This window comes from Metarhizium acridum (assembly GCF_019434415.1).
Source record: "Metarhizium acridum strain ARSEF 324 chromosome Unknown scaffold_141, whole genome shotgun sequence".
In the NCBI taxonomy this organism is placed as follows: Eukaryota; Fungi; Ascomycota; class Sordariomycetes; order Hypocreales; family Clavicipitaceae; genus Metarhizium; species Metarhizium acridum.
This window is the reverse complement of record NW_027094020.1, coordinates 569766-583856: the sequence shown is the minus strand read 5'-3', so window position 1 is coordinate 583856 and position 14091 is coordinate 569766. Positions and strand designations below refer to the sequence as shown.

Genomic DNA, 14091 nt, shown 5'->3' with positions numbered 1-14091 from the left:
TGCCTTATTTCCGTCATGCGCCGCCCGAATAAAGCCATTGTGGTATCCGCTTTGCCAAGCATAACCCCACAAGTTGGGCGCACAATTCAATAGTCCTTTGATTGGGGAAAATAAATAGAATTGGGACTCTGCGATTGGCTACTGAAATCCAGGGCTGCCGGTGAAATGAGACGAGTCAGATTTGGACACTGCTTAAGTCCGGAACGACCTGCAGGCGGCAGCATGGGTCCTGCTTCGCACATGTCTTTGACTGCGTCAAGGTGCCGCCTTTGCATCTACTCCAGGATACCCTTGTCGAGTACTTTTTTTAACCTGTATTTGGGCCTAAAATTCTACCAGGTAATATAACAAGAAATGATAAATGGTACTTTTATTATAGTAATTAATAAGTATATATATATATACTTACATAACTCTTAGCTTTATCAGGTATCATCCCTGCAAGAGACTTCGCTTGCACCTCAACGCAGACAAAGGGATAGAACACGTACCAACTACAGAGTACATGTCTAGGATGTGAGAGAATTGAGAGAAGCAGGCGACAAAATGATAGAAATTGAATCTGCTCCAGGCCATGTTCGACGGAAGCGGACAAGTTGACGAGATGAGGATACGTATGCCCGTGGCGCGTCGGTTGGCAAATGCTAAGACGTTCATGTCCCACCAGTCCACTCGGAGCCAAAATGGGCCTCGTACCAAGTTTTTGCCCTGTTGATTAATATATCTGACGAGTTCGAGAAATTTTACCTTGGCGTGTTGAATGGGGAAATTCATGTCAAGCTGAAAATGGCATGCTTGCGGACGGACGGACACGCTCTTTTGGAATGAGGTCAGCAACGTTGCTCAACAATAGCAGACAGTCTTTTTGGAAGTCGTCTCCTCTTTCCCTTCTATAATTGGGACTGATGAACATTCAAATCTACTGGTTGGCAGTAGCCGTATGAGGCTCGAAATGGGACCATTTACGCTTGCACCAGGGCCCCAACAGCGGCCATTGCCATGACTAGCACGTTTGTAGACTCGAGGGACCCATGTACTTGATTTGAAATTTGAAAAACACGGGCGTACCGAAAACAGCGCCTTTAACCTTAAATCAGCTGTTCATTCTACTAGTCCGAGGTCTGGCAAGGTAATACGAGGCCAAGTTTGCCCCCCCGGACACACATATAAGGCACATGGTTCTGCCCCTCTATTACGACTTGGAGGAAAACGAACAACCAACTTTCCTAGCATATCAACAGCAACACGAGTGACAATGGCCTTGCCAAAGCTCGTACTAGTAGGGCTGGCGACTCTGACGAACTGGCTGGGGGCGGAGGCCAGAGTCCACGGCCGGCCAAACGGGGACCCGTGCCCCGAAGGAGCGCCGACTGTTCATGTGCAGACGGTGGACATTGTGGTTGAACATCCTGTCCTCTTGTCTACCTTTGTCCCGGCAAACACAGCAATCCCGGTTTGGGGCGGCCATGTTGTACATGTCACCGATGCTCCAGTCACCCTTTGCACCCTCCTCGTGTCGACAGACGTTGAGAAGACTACGATTACCAGGTACGCTGCTTCAAGGGCACTCGTTTCCATCTTTACAACCAGTGTATTCTTTTCTAACAGCGGGCGGCTTAGCACGGTTGGCCACACGTATACGTTGCCTCGAACCACCTTGACCGGAGGATATGCCGGCCAAACAGCACAAACGGTGACGCTGCCGCCGACACCTGGAGCTCAGGTCTGCACGGTGGTTGTTCAGACGCCGCTTGCAGATACGTCTGCGTGGAACGGAGCCTACACAACCACCACCGGAGGCTGGACGGGGACGACTACGCGGACAGTCACTCTGCCGGCCGCACAGGGCAGTACCGTAGGCACCGTGGTTGTCGAAACGCCGCAGACCCAGCCCCTGACGACGCTGTTGACTTTGTCGGGAACGCCGTCTACGGTGGCATCAGGCGGGAAGACAACCACACTCTGCCCGACATGCTCAGAGACATCAGCGGCATCAGGCGGGAAGTCGACCACACTCTGCCCGACTTGTTCAGAGACTTCAGCGGCATCAGCCGAAAAGTCCAATACGCCCTGCCCAACTTGCTCCTCGCCGTGGACGACATCTGGTGCGGCGTCTGTCACCGCAGCAAGCGCGATATCTGGTGCGGCCTCCGGTAGCCCGTCTGGCTCGGTGCTAAGCGGCGCCGCAAGTGTCGCATCTGCTGAGGCATCGAACAGTCTACCGGGCGGGACAAGTGCCGGTGCAGCTTCAAGCGGCTCGGCGTCAAATGCTGCGTCGGGCGGCCAAGCTACGAGCAGCGTGGTGGCATCAAGCAGCGCATTGTCCGGAATAGACTCGAGTGCTGTGCCTTCAAGCAACCCGTTATCAAGTGTGGCTTCTGGCAGTCCTATCAATACAGCTTCAAGTGGCCTAGTATCAAGTACTGCGTCGGGCAGCCAAGTTACAAGCAGTGCGGCATCGTCAAGCAATACAGTGTCAAGCAGCTTATTATCAAGCGCGGCTTCTAGCAGTCCTGTCACTGCAAATTCAAGTGGCTCACCGTCTAATACTGCGTCAGGCAACCAAGCTACAAGTAGCGTTATATCCTCTGGTATAGATCCGAGCAGCATCGCATCAAGCAGCGTGTTATCACCAAGTAATGAAGCGTCAAGCAGCGTGGCATCAAGCAGCGTGGCATCAAGCAGCGTGGCATCAAGCAGCCTTACATCATCTGGCATAGCTTCAAACAGTGTGGCATCAAGCAACGCGGCATCAAGCGGCGCTGCATCCTCTGGTATAGATCCGAGCAGCATCGCATCAAGCAGCGTGTCATCACCAAGTAATGAAGCGTCAAGCAGCGTGGCATCAAGCAGCGCATTGTCCGGTATAAACTCGAGTGCTGTGCCTTCAAGCAACCCGTCATCAAGTGTGGCTTCTGGCAGTCCTATCAATACAGCTTCAAGTGGCCTAGTATCAAGTACTGCGTCAGGCAACCAAGCTATAAGCAGCGTTATATCCTCTGGAATAGATCCGAGCAGCATCGCATCAAGCAGCGTGGCATCAAGCAGCCTTGCATTATCTGGCATAGCTTCAAACAGTGTGGTATCAAGTAACGCGGTATCGAGCAGCCCTACATCATCTGACATAGCTTCAAACAATGTGGCATCAAGCAGCGCGGCATCAAGCGGCACTACATCCTCTGGCATAGCTTCGAGCAGCATCGCATCAAGCACTCTTATATCTAGTGCACCGTCTAGCACATCATCATCAGGCGCCGCACCAAGCAGTCCGTCGAGTGGGCTCGCTTCTGGTGCAGAACCTTCTACCGCGGCGTTGAGCAGCTCAGCATCTGGAGCAGCCTCGAGTAGCATCGCACCAAGTAGCCTGGCGTCTGGTGCTCCGTCCAGCGGCTCAGCATCGAGCAGTGCGGTCTCGAACAGCGCCACATCATCGAGCTCTTTCTCTTCCAGCGCAGCATCTATCAGCCTGTTATCCAGTGCGGCCTCGAGTGGTGTGGCTTCCAGCAGTTCTTTCAGCGCATCATCAAGCAGCCCGTTATCTGGTGCTACATCTAGTGAAGCTTCAAGCACCACTTCTAGTCCAGCTTCGTCTAGCATAACCTCAAGCGGCCAAACGTCAAGTCAAGCACCAAGCTCTTCCTCCAGCGCAGCATTAAGCAGCCCGATATCTGGCATTACATCTAGTGAAGCTTCAAGCACTACTTCGTCTAGTCCGGCTTCGTCTAGCATAACCTCAGACAGTCAAGTGTCAAGCCAAGCATCGAGCTCTCCCTCTTCTGACGCAACGTCAAGCAGCCTATTATCCAGTGCGAGTTCGAGCGGTGTAGCCTCAAGCAACCCATCATCGAGCGTGGCTTCCAGCAGTCCTTTTACTGCTACATCAAGCAGCCCGTCATCTAGTGCTACATCTGGTGAAGCTTCAAGTACTACTGCTTTTAGTGCAGCCTCAAGCAGTGCAGCATCAAGCAAAGCAGCATCAAGCAGTGCAGCATCAAGCAGTGCAGCATCAAGCAGTGCAGCATCAAGCAGTGCAGCCTCAAGCAGCAGTGCAGTATCAAGCAGTGCAGTATCAAGCAGTGCAGTATCAAGCAGTGCAGTATCAAGCAGTGCAGCCTCAAGCAGTGCAGCCTCAAGCACGACTTCTGCGCCGGCGACACCAACTTGTGCCGTACAGTTGCCATCTGCCTGCGAGTCTCTCAGCACTGTCAATGGTCTGGCTCTCCTCGTCAACATTCCATTGTGTGTTACGTCTTTGGGGCTCTTTGCCACCGGCAACGCTCTAACGTGCCTCACGACGACCGACATTACGATCAGCTCACTTGGCTCAAACGTTGTTGGCTGTCTCACAGATGCATTCCAAGGATCATGCCCAACTTCATTGCCAGCGGCTTGCACTAACCTCGCGAGCGACGATGCGTTGCAATTGGTAGTGGACCTGCCTCTCTGTACTGCAGCATTGGGTCCATATGCAACCGGGGCTGCGGCGGTGTGCCTAACTACGGCCTCTACTGGCCCAGATATCGTCACTTGCCTGAATGCGGCTCTCGGGATATCCTAGTTAGTGTAGATGATAGGAGCAGCATGTTAATAGTCGCTGGGAAAGAGATGGAGAGTAGGAAGCGAGCCATGTCGTCTTCATCCCCACGCCCAGGCAAGAAGAACTTGGTGTGCGCGACCTTGCGGGGGCCCCAAGTGCCCAATTGGTTAGGTAATACAGCGAGATACGTACCCGTCGTGTGGATAAAAAGAGGGTATAATGTATTAATTTGTATAAGGAAAAAATTAGTATGTTTCTAGTAATTTATATTGAGCTCAAGGTACTACCGCTTACCTGCTGTTATTGAATTGCATGTGGTTTATTGCCCCCGTATGACGGGCCCCATAAGGTCGCGCACACCTAGCCAGATCAATTAGTACATATAGCTTGAGACCTGGATCCAGAGGCCGAGGTTCTGAGCTGCAGTGAAATGGTAGCAGCAGAAGAAGAAAATACAAATCAGAGCCATGGCCGGTCGCCGCTGTGGTCAAACGTACACTCATGTATCTAGTGCCGCGGTGCTCGTCCCAAAGTAACTAATAGTTAGTTACCAGTAGTTAATCCACTTGGTTGCTGACGGGTATTCGACCACCTGGCGCATGGCGTTGATTGGACCAGGCATCTAGCTCGTCGCACCAGACCAGACTTGAACTCGAGGTGCCAGTCTCCACCAACAAACTCCTTATGGTCCCACTTGACAGCTCAAACTTGCCACAACTCGGCCATGTTGGTGAACGACACATTGCGACTCCTTCCCATCATTTGCAGTCCCTCTCCAACCACGATTCATGGCGCACAGTCGCTGCCACGTCATGATTAACTGTCGCTTATGAATACGCTCTGTCCTGCTGCTGGTCACGCCCAGCGCGCCTCGACAGCCAATTTCGTGCGCATTGCTCGCCATCACGCGCCTCGTCGGCTTGCATGGCGTGCCTTGGTTCGCTGGCAGTCTGACGTCGCCAAACAGGACAATGGCAGACGTCCCGGGAGCCTAGCAAGTGAGTGCAGTGACTCTGGGCCATCCGTGTTCCCGGATCGTGACCTTGCTAACCAACATGCAAGTTTCTTCTCAGCCTAGATACAACGAAATCGGCGTGCAACTGCTGAGCTCCCATGTCTTCAACCAGATATTCCCCGACGGGTGCGAGCCCCCGCCGGAGGAGCTTGTGAAGCTGTCCAAAGATCACTTACAACGCCATGACCTGCTTGGAAAGAACACCGACAACTCCAAACCCATCGCGTTTGACTTGCCACAGCTACAGGGACGGACTCTCGATGAACACTTCTACAAACTGGGCTCCGATTGCGCAGAGCCGTACCTTTCATATGCCAAACAATTCGCCCGAGCTAGCGCTCCTCCAAAGCCCAGAAAATGGGTTCGCCGCAGTGGATGGACAAAGTATTATCCTGATGGAAGAAGCGAGCCTGTCCATGTCCCCGATGAGCACATGCTGTGCTTCGATACGGAAGTCATGTGGAAAGAGAGTCCATTTGCTGTCATGGCATGCGCATCAAGTCCCACAGCTTGGTACGCATGGCTGTCTCCGTGGCTTCTGGGGGAGTCAAAGAATGATCGTCAACTTATCCCCTTTGGTGACCCTGCCAAGGAGAGGGTGATTGTTGGACACAATGTCGGATACGACCGTGCTAGGGTGCTGGAAGAGTACGGCATTGAGCAGTCACGAAATGCCTTCATCGATACAATGTCTCTTCACGTTGCTGTCAATGGCATGTGCTCACAACAGAGACCAACATGGATGAGGCACAAGAAGAATCGCGAACTTCGGGAACGAGTTGCGAGCCAGACCCCTGATAACGACCTTGCAGAGCTTTTGACTAGTAAAAGTATGCATGATGAAGAGGAGCTCTGGGTCGAGCGCAGTTCGGTAAACTCGCTGCGCGATGTGGCCAAATTTCATCTCAATGTGTCCATTGACAAGGCTGTGCGAGACGATTTTGGCGAACTTGACCGCAAGGACATCTTGGCGAAATTAGATGAACTAATGGACTATTGCGCTGCGGATGTGGCCATCACACATCGCGTTTACCAGATTGTATTCCCCAACTTTCTAGAGGTTTGCCCTCATCCAGTCAGCTTCGCGGCCCTACGTCACCTAGCTTCCGTCATTTTGCCCGTCAACAAGTCGTGGGATGTGTATATTGCGAATGCTGAAGCTACTTATCATAAGCTATCTGATGCCGTCCAGGAACGACTCGTTGGATTGACCGAGAAGGCCTTGGAAATTAAGGGTGACGTAACCAAGTGGCAAAACGACCCCTGGATGAAGCAGCTAGACTGGTCAGGACAGGAAGTTCGCATGGTTAAAGGGAAACGTAAGGACGATCCACCGCGCCCTGCCGCCCGGCAGAAGAAACCGGGAATGCCAAAATGGTATAAGGATCTTTTCCCAAAGAATGATTCGCCGATCAATGTTACAGTCCGCACGCGAATAGCCCCTCTGCTTCTTAGGCTGGCTTGGGATGGCCACCCATTATTTTGGTCAGACAAGTATGGGTGGACTTTTCGAGTTCCCCGCGATGAAGCAGCGAAATACAACGCAAAGCAGATGGTCCAGTGTACCTTTGACGAAACGGAGCTTGCTCTCCGGGATGATAGGGAACATTATTACTTCAAGCTTCCGCACAAGGATGGGCCGACAGCCCGATGTGCCAATCCCATGGCAAAAGGCTACCTGCGTTATTTCGAGACTGGCACACTGTCATCGGAATACGAATATGCCAAAGAAGCTCTAGAAATGAATGCTTCATGTTCTTATTGGATAAGCGCAAGAGACCGTATCATGTCACAAATGGTAGTTTATGATGAAGATATCCCCAAAGGCCAAGCATCCAGACGACGACGGACCCAGCCGAAGGCAGATTCTCACGGCTTCATCTTACCCCAAGTTATCCCCATGGGAACGATTACCAGGCGAGCAGTGGAAAACACATGGCTGACGGCCAGCAACGCAAAGAAGAACCGCGTTGGCTCTGAACTCAAGGCCATGGTGAAGGCTCCTAAGGGGTATTGTTTCGTAGGAGCTGATGTGGACTCTGAGGAGCTCTGGATTGCTAGCTTAGTTGGAGATGCGACTTTCAAAATCCATGGTGGCAATGCTATTGGTTTCATGACACTTGAAGGCACAAAAGCAGCAGGCACGGACCTGCACTCACGGACAGCTGGCATCTTGGGTATTACGAGAAATGACGCCAAGGTCTTCAACTATGGACGTATTTACGGGGCCGGCTTGAAGTTTGCGGCTACCCTACTGCGACAGTTTAACCCTAGCCTGTCCGAGAGACAAACCATGGAAGTGGCTTCAAAGCTGTATGCCAATACCAAGGGCACGAAAACGAATCGCAAGGTCATTTATAATAAGCCCTTCTGGAGAGGAGGCACAGAGTCGTTTGTCTTCAATAAGCTTGAAGAGTTTGCCGAGCAAGAACGCCCGCGGACCCCAGTTCTCGGGGCTGGAATTACAGAAGCTCTCATGAGCCGCTTCATCAGTAAAGGTGGCTACCTCACGTCGCGAATTAACTGGGCTATCCAATCCTCTGGCGTCGACTATCTGCACCTGCTTATCGTCTCTATGGACTTCCTTATTCGGAGATTCAACATCAATGCTCGCCTAGCCATTACCGTCCATGATGAGATTCGATATCTCGTCAAAGAACAGGACAAGTACCGCGCCGCCATGGCTCTCCAAGTCGCTAATGTCTGGACACGAGCAATGTTTGCTCAGCAGGTTGGCATCAATGACCTTCCCCAGTCTTGTGCGTATTTTTCCGCAGTGGATATCGACCATGTCCTGCGCAAGGAAGTAGATATGGACTGCATTACCCCAAGCCACCCTACCGCAATCGCGCCCGGCGAAAGCTTAGACATCAGCACATTACTAGAGAAGGGGTCAGAGGCCATGCTAGACCCCACGGTCGTTCCAGACTCAAAATCCGCACCCCAGCCCGGACAATACAAGTATACCCCTCGCGTTCCAGTGATGGAGGAAATGCAGGACACGCCTGGGCATAGCTTGTCTTTCATCAAAGCACAAATCATCGATAGCGATGACGAACTTCAAAATATGGTGAAGGATATGAAGAAGGTGCAAGCAGCAGCAGGTGCTGACAAGGAGAGGCCAATGGCTGAAAAAAGACTGAAAAAGGTGCTACCATACCACGCAGAGCCGCAACTCATCCCCATGGAAGAGCCAATGTCCGTTTCCGAGGCGTTGCGTACCAAGTATCGAAACGAGCACGATGGGAAGAACAACAAGTGGTCGTGGCCTAAAACTCCCCATAAGAGCCAAAGGACGAGCACGAGGCTTTAACGTTGTAAAATATGTGTGATACTATCCGTAATCCATATTCGGCTATTGTATTATGATGTTTATGTTTGAACGGTTTGAACATTTTGGGCGGTACCCAAGCGTGGACAAGCGTGGTTGGACAGATTCTTCCATATTTAGGAGAGTAGGAGACAAAGATGGCGCTTATGACATGCGTATCAGCCTGTAGTCGCTACATAATGAAATAATCAGCCAAGTTTCCAACATCACACACCTGTTGATTGTCAAAACATGCCATGCCATTGCGAGGAAACGATCGGCATGGATGCGTCCAACCGAGGTGACTCTGAGGTGAGGCTCGCAGACACTCAGTGCGGGGCCGCTAATCATTGGAGGGGCAGGCGGGGAAGCAACTGTCATGCCAGATGGTCTGGTAAGTTACTCCTCGACTCCGTACTGCGTAGTTCGTCTTACGTGGTACCGACGGTAGGTACCACACTTCATCATCACCAATTCGAGCCATCCAGACCTTGGCTGCCCTCCCTTTGATTCCAGAACGCTTGAACTCCCTACAAGACGATTTACTCGCTCACTTATATTGGGCATTGTCTTCATCTAATCGCACTTCGGACCTCGACCAACTACCCCCGCCGTACTCAGCTCAGCTTGAGCTGCAGCAAACGCTGCAGCTACATGCACATACATCATGGCTACCAACGAGCCAACCACCGAAGAGGTCATCCAGCGACTCAAGGAGGCTCGTCCTCCAGCATCTGATAGATTTACATACCTTACAATCATAGACAAGTCCATGTCGCCCGGGATTCTGCCGGCTCTCCACGAAATCCTGGAAGATGTAGAACTTACTAGCGACATTGGCTGGGACCTTGTTGAAATGCTCATCCATGTCCCCGGAAGCGAGAGCTGTCTAGAGACCATTGCGCGCCTTGGAAACCCTCGAGAAGTCATCCTCAAGGTGTTGCAAGTCATGGAAACCGTGACGGGGGAAGGAGAAAACGGCTCGGTAGGGAACCAGTGTTTCGTCACTCTTTGCGGCATGCTCGGCATCCTGCACAAGCGACTTCAAGTCAAGACGCCGTCTCGGTTCTTGCACACCACGCTAGACACTGTATATCGATCATATGACCCAACGAGTGCCGAATCGACTGCCGCTATCATCTCACTGATGCAATCGCTTTCCGCGCAAAAACGGCCGCCGCTGCCGTCGCGACAGTCGAGTACCGTGCTCGGAACCGCGCTTCATACCAGCGACGAGACGAAGAGTGCGCCGGATCCAGAGGCGGACAAGTCTGATCTTCCGAATGCTGACGAGCCTGAAATTATGACGCATTTGTTGCGGTGCTTTATTACCTCTGTCATTGAGGCCTATGTCAACTCGAACAAGTTAGATTGGGCTGCACGGTTACTGGAATATACGTATCCCGAGAGATTGGTTCCAGGAAGGAAGACGATGATGCAGGCGTTCAACGAGGTTGATGAGTTGAGGGCAAAAGATGCATTGGTCGGTCAGCTAGCAGTAAGTTATGGGCGCCAGCGTTTGCTTTGCCCGTATTGGTCGTTAACTGGCTCATATAGGCTGTTGCTGGTGACTTGGACTTTGCCAAGATGACCTTTGCCGAACTTCGAGAGATCCTTCAAGCGCCAATTGTTAGAGATCCACTGGCCATCGAATTTGATCCCGCAAATGTCGGGGAGGTTAAGATATCAGGAGGCGGACTGCTATGTTTGATTGCCTATTGGGTTTTTGCAGGCGGCGTCTTTGACGCCGACCAACCTCGACCCGACGTGTACGTGTTTCCAGACCATCAGCAATTATTGAAGCATTACATCGGAGATGACCCCCAATCGGAAATACTGAACAACCCTGGAACCATGGAAGCGTTGGTCGTGCTCGCAATCTGGCTAGTCGGTCAGAAGAAACTTGCTCAGGGTGGTGCGACGGATACAAACGCCAAGGATAATTACATGCCGTATCACCATCTTATAACACTCATTTCCGTCTTCCACCCCAACATTTACGTTCGAAATGCCGCTACAGTCGTTGCCGGAGCAGTCCTTCACTCGGATCCTGACGAGGACGATCGCCTCACCATCCTAGAAGATCTCCTCGAGAACTGCATGTTTGGGTCCCTCCAAGCCTGTGCAATAACCTGGCTCAGAGAAGAAGTCATTTCCGCGCGCAAGACAAATTCCAAAGGACGATTTAGCACCCCGGACTGTTTCGAGTCTATACAATACACGCTTTTCCCTGACCTGACATATCTCAAGGAAGCGGATATCGAGGCCTTGTTGGAATTCTGGGCAGAAGGCTCCCCGTTCCACCTACAAGCCGCCAACTTTGCCCTGTTCCTGTTTGGAAATGAGTACAAGGACCTTGCGCCGGCGGGCATGGCTGCCGCAATTGAACACCGTTATGTGCAACCACTGCTGCACGCCTCTGGGCGGTTGATTGAGGAGATGGCAAACGGGGGGGTTGAAAAGTCTGATGACCATAAAAGTACGGTGATGGAATTGGGAATATTGAAGGATACACTTGAAAGGGTGCCTTTGCAGTGACGACTTGCGCAAATTATGCAAACAGAAGGAATGGCATACGGCATTTGGTCGCGGCGGGTTTGTCGACCCAGGCATTTTTGAACTGGGATTTGTTGCTCGACTTGTATGTATGGAGTGCATGGGTGGTTGACGAACATGGAATGCACAATTTATTTTCTTGGTATAGAGTTTACTGCTGTTGCTTGCTGGTGGTGCAAGTTTCTTGGTTGTTCCAAGATGTTACCCGCGAGGCCACATTTCGGCATCGTAACTACGATCCCCGAGTTGACGGCTGAGCTACATTAGACATGCTACCAGTCCTCTTATCGGGTAGCTCATAGTGTTCAAAGTCCACACGCAGCACTCTAGTTGCCTCGTAGTTGTACTGTGTCCAGTGTGGAACATGTACTGATCTCGTCGTCGCCTGGACCGCACTTATGGCGGTCAATGAATTGATGGATTTAACACAAAACGGGTATTCTATGTTGGTGATTGAAGCAATTTCGCAACAGTGCCGTGCAGTCCACAATGTCCAACTTTCAACTCTCGCATCCACCTCGGAGAAGTTGCTTCTTTGCAACAAACTCCTCAAGATTTACCGTCTCCTATCCCGGTCGTAGTCCCTATGTCTACCCCTATCCCTATCTCTTTCCCTCCTATCTCTATGATGGTCTCTGTCCCCCCTATCTCGTTCCCCATGACCATGTCTCTCTCTGTCCCTCTCCCTTTCGCGCTCTCTCTTGTAGCTATCTTCTCTGCCCCTTTCTTCCTTCCTTTTATTTTGCTCCCGATTGTATTCGTCCAGCCGTGGCCTGTTCCTCTTCTTCGCCCCGTTCTGATTCCACCCGCCTAGGTCTTCTACACCTTTCAGCTCCTTCGCGCCAAGGCCCAGTCGATTTTGCCGCTTACGCACGTCCCTTGACTTTGGTCCGCGGTGTTCTCCGTCCCATCCCATCCCGCGCAAGAGGGCGGCACCGAATTCCTCAATGGGCATCGCTTCGTAGTCTTCCAGCGTGGAGGCCGCGCCTGCAACTGCGGCGTCGCGTTTGTACACGTCATCTTCGGTGGCTATGACTCTTGTTTCTTTCGGTTTGTTGCCTAGCAGTGCATCGAGGGCCTCGTCATCCGCCGACTTGGGTTTGGGTGCTTCCTCGGCCGTTTCTGACGGGGTGTCCTGCGGTTCGGCGGGAGGCTGGTCTTTCTTTTCCTTGACGGTCAGGCCCCATGGCTGACCTTTGTCTTGGCCTGCTGGTGTGCTCTCTGCGCTCCCATTCTGATTGTGCTGGTGTCCTCTGGCTTCCGCGGGTCGATTGTCTCCCCTCTGTGCGCGGACCTCCCCTCTCCAGTCTCTATTCGCTTGCCGCTCGATGATGTATTCTTTCTTCACCTCCTCCTTTTTTTTGTGCCGCGTCTCTGCACCATCTGCGCCGAACCCAGTGATGGCTTCGTGGTGTCCGCGACGGTCGGAGTCTGAGTCTGAGTCTGAGTCTGCGCCGAGGGCAGCGTGGGATCGGGGCCGCTTTCCGAGGCTTGATGGTGGTGCTGGACGGGAGTTTTTGGTGGAGGATGGGGTTGAAGATGCTGAGCCGAATTTAATGGCTATTCTTCCTTTAGAGGGCTCCGCCATGGCGCTGCGAGAATGGGTTGGAGTTTGATGCTGATGATGAGGCTCGAGGCACACCGACTAGGATCCAGTCAACATTGAAGCATGTGGGGCGACAGGGCCGTGGGGTGGCTTGACAAGGTGGGGCCTTGGACCGGGAAAGTGAACAGCATCAACATTTCAAGCTTTGGAGGTTCTGCGATGGGACTTCCATTGGTTACATCTCTCGAATCAAATAATCGACGGGACTTCAGGCACCATGTGTCTTACTACTCCCATGGAGCCACCTCGCCCGCGGAGACATAATTCAGCCGAAGGCTGACTCTACATTAATCCATAAGTTTTCCGAATAATGAGGGTTTGGTGCAGGCTTGACAAATAAGTTTCTATTGGTCCAAATTTTGTATGGGAAATCGCGAAAGAAGGCTGGATTGGTTGGTGGCTCTAGAAAAGTGGGTAAAGGACAGCCACCGTCTGTCGGTGCTTCTTTGTTTACTTCTCTGTTTACAATCGTTTACAATCGTTTACAATCGTTTACAATCGCTAAATTTGCCCAGCGATCTGTTCGTTTGCTTGGCCAGCAGCCTTTCTTCCATTATTGAAACAGATGTACCGCATGGTTGGGTATGGATTATGATTCTAGGGGTAATATTAGTCCTAGATCTGAATTGGCAGTCCATTGCCCGTCTTGCGACCGAACAAAATCACCAAGTAATTTCGTTAGCAGGAGGAAATCTGCCAATCCAACTACAACCTGTCTGGAATGCCGGGACCACCGCAATTCCGAGGTAACTGACACCATTGATATACTATATATGCCTCCCTAACCTGATCAAGCGTGCCAGGTCCAAAGGTGCCGTCCTTGCATTGAGAAAGCTGGCTGTCCGTCCTACCTCAGCTGAGAGATCTGCCCCGAAAAGAACCGACAGAGACGCTGGCCTATCGCCTCCTAACCAGAGATCTGGAACCCAACCTACATCGCCAGAGAAGCTACGGCAACAACATACAGCTAGGAGTTTGTTCGGAGAGCCAGGCAGCCAGCCGCAGATAGTGCTGGGGACGCCGATCCCACCAACCCAAGCGAGCTCGCGGCTCTTCCGGGCTCTAGC

The 14091-nt window shown here is 52.0% G+C and overlaps 5 protein-coding genes across 6 annotated transcripts; 2 read left to right on the top strand and 3 right to left on the bottom strand.

Annotated features, from left to right (window-relative positions):
* Positions 1-1779: 1779 nt before the first annotated feature.
* J3458_008835 (uncharacterized protein) lies at positions 1780-3597 on the bottom strand (the record flags this gene model as incomplete). The annotated part of the gene is made up of 1 exon (XM_066119424.1): positions 1780-3597. One exon carries the CDS (start codon positions 3595-3597, stop codon positions 1780-1782), a length of 1818 nt encoding a protein of 605 aa, XP_065975217.1.
* A 144-nt stretch (positions 3598-3741) lies between these two features.
* J3458_008834 (uncharacterized protein) lies at positions 3742-4305 on the bottom strand (the record flags this gene model as incomplete). The annotated part of the gene is made up of 1 exon (XM_066119423.1): positions 3742-4305. One exon carries the CDS (start codon positions 4303-4305, stop codon positions 3742-3744), a length of 564 nt encoding a protein of 187 aa, XP_065975216.1.
* A 933-nt stretch (positions 4306-5238) lies between these two features.
* Positions 5239-9109, top strand: MIP1_1 (DNA-directed DNA polymerase gamma mip1). Of its 2 annotated transcripts, XM_066119422.1 has the most exons (2): positions 5239-5535; positions 5600-9109. In XM_066119422.1, exons 1-2 carry the CDS (start codon positions 5367-5369, stop codon positions 8863-8865), a joined length of 3435 nt encoding a protein of 1144 aa, XP_065975215.1. In that variant the 5' UTR covers positions 5239-5366; the 3' UTR covers positions 8866-9109. The 2 variants fall into 2 exon arrangements, with proteins under 2 accessions (XP_065975215.1, XP_007808882.1); XM_007810691.2 differs by having other exon boundaries at positions 5276-9109.
* Positions 9110-9333: 224 nt separating this feature from the next.
* Positions 9334-13033, top strand: YBP1_1 (YAP1-binding protein 1). The gene is made up of 2 exons (XM_007810690.2): positions 9334-10360; positions 10420-13033. The coding sequence occupies exons 1-2, from the start codon at positions 9530-9532 to the stop codon at positions 11398-11400; spliced, it is 1812 nt and encodes a 603-aa protein (XP_007808881.1). The 5' UTR covers positions 9334-9529; the 3' UTR covers positions 11401-13033.
* Positions 11975-13006, bottom strand: spp2_1 (DNA primase large subunit Spp2; the record flags this gene model as incomplete). Its single annotated transcript, XM_007810689.2, has 1 exon — positions 11975-13006. The coding sequence occupies one exon, from the start codon at positions 13004-13006 to the stop codon at positions 11975-11977; it is 1032 nt and encodes a 343-aa protein (XP_007808880.2).
* Positions 13034-14091: the final 1058 nt, after the last annotated feature.

Bases quoted from the DNA above. Each gene is read 5' to 3' on its own strand.
- YBP1_1 (XM_007810690.2), top strand. From the start codon at position 9,530: ATGGCTACCAACGAGCCAACCACCGAAGAGGTCATCCAGCGACTCAAG. The intron at 10,361-10,419 runs GTAAGTTATGGG...TGGCTCATATAG, and splicing joins CATTGGTCGGTCAGCTAGCA to GCTGTTGCTGGTGACTTGGA.
- MIP1_1 (XM_066119422.1), top strand. From the start codon at position 5,367: ATGAATACGCTCTGTCCTGCTGCTGGTCACGCCCAGCGCGCCTCGACA. The intron at 5,536-5,599 runs GTGAGTGCAGTG...CCAACATGCAAG, and splicing joins ACGTCCCGGGAGCCTAGCAA to TTTCTTCTCAGCCTAGATAC.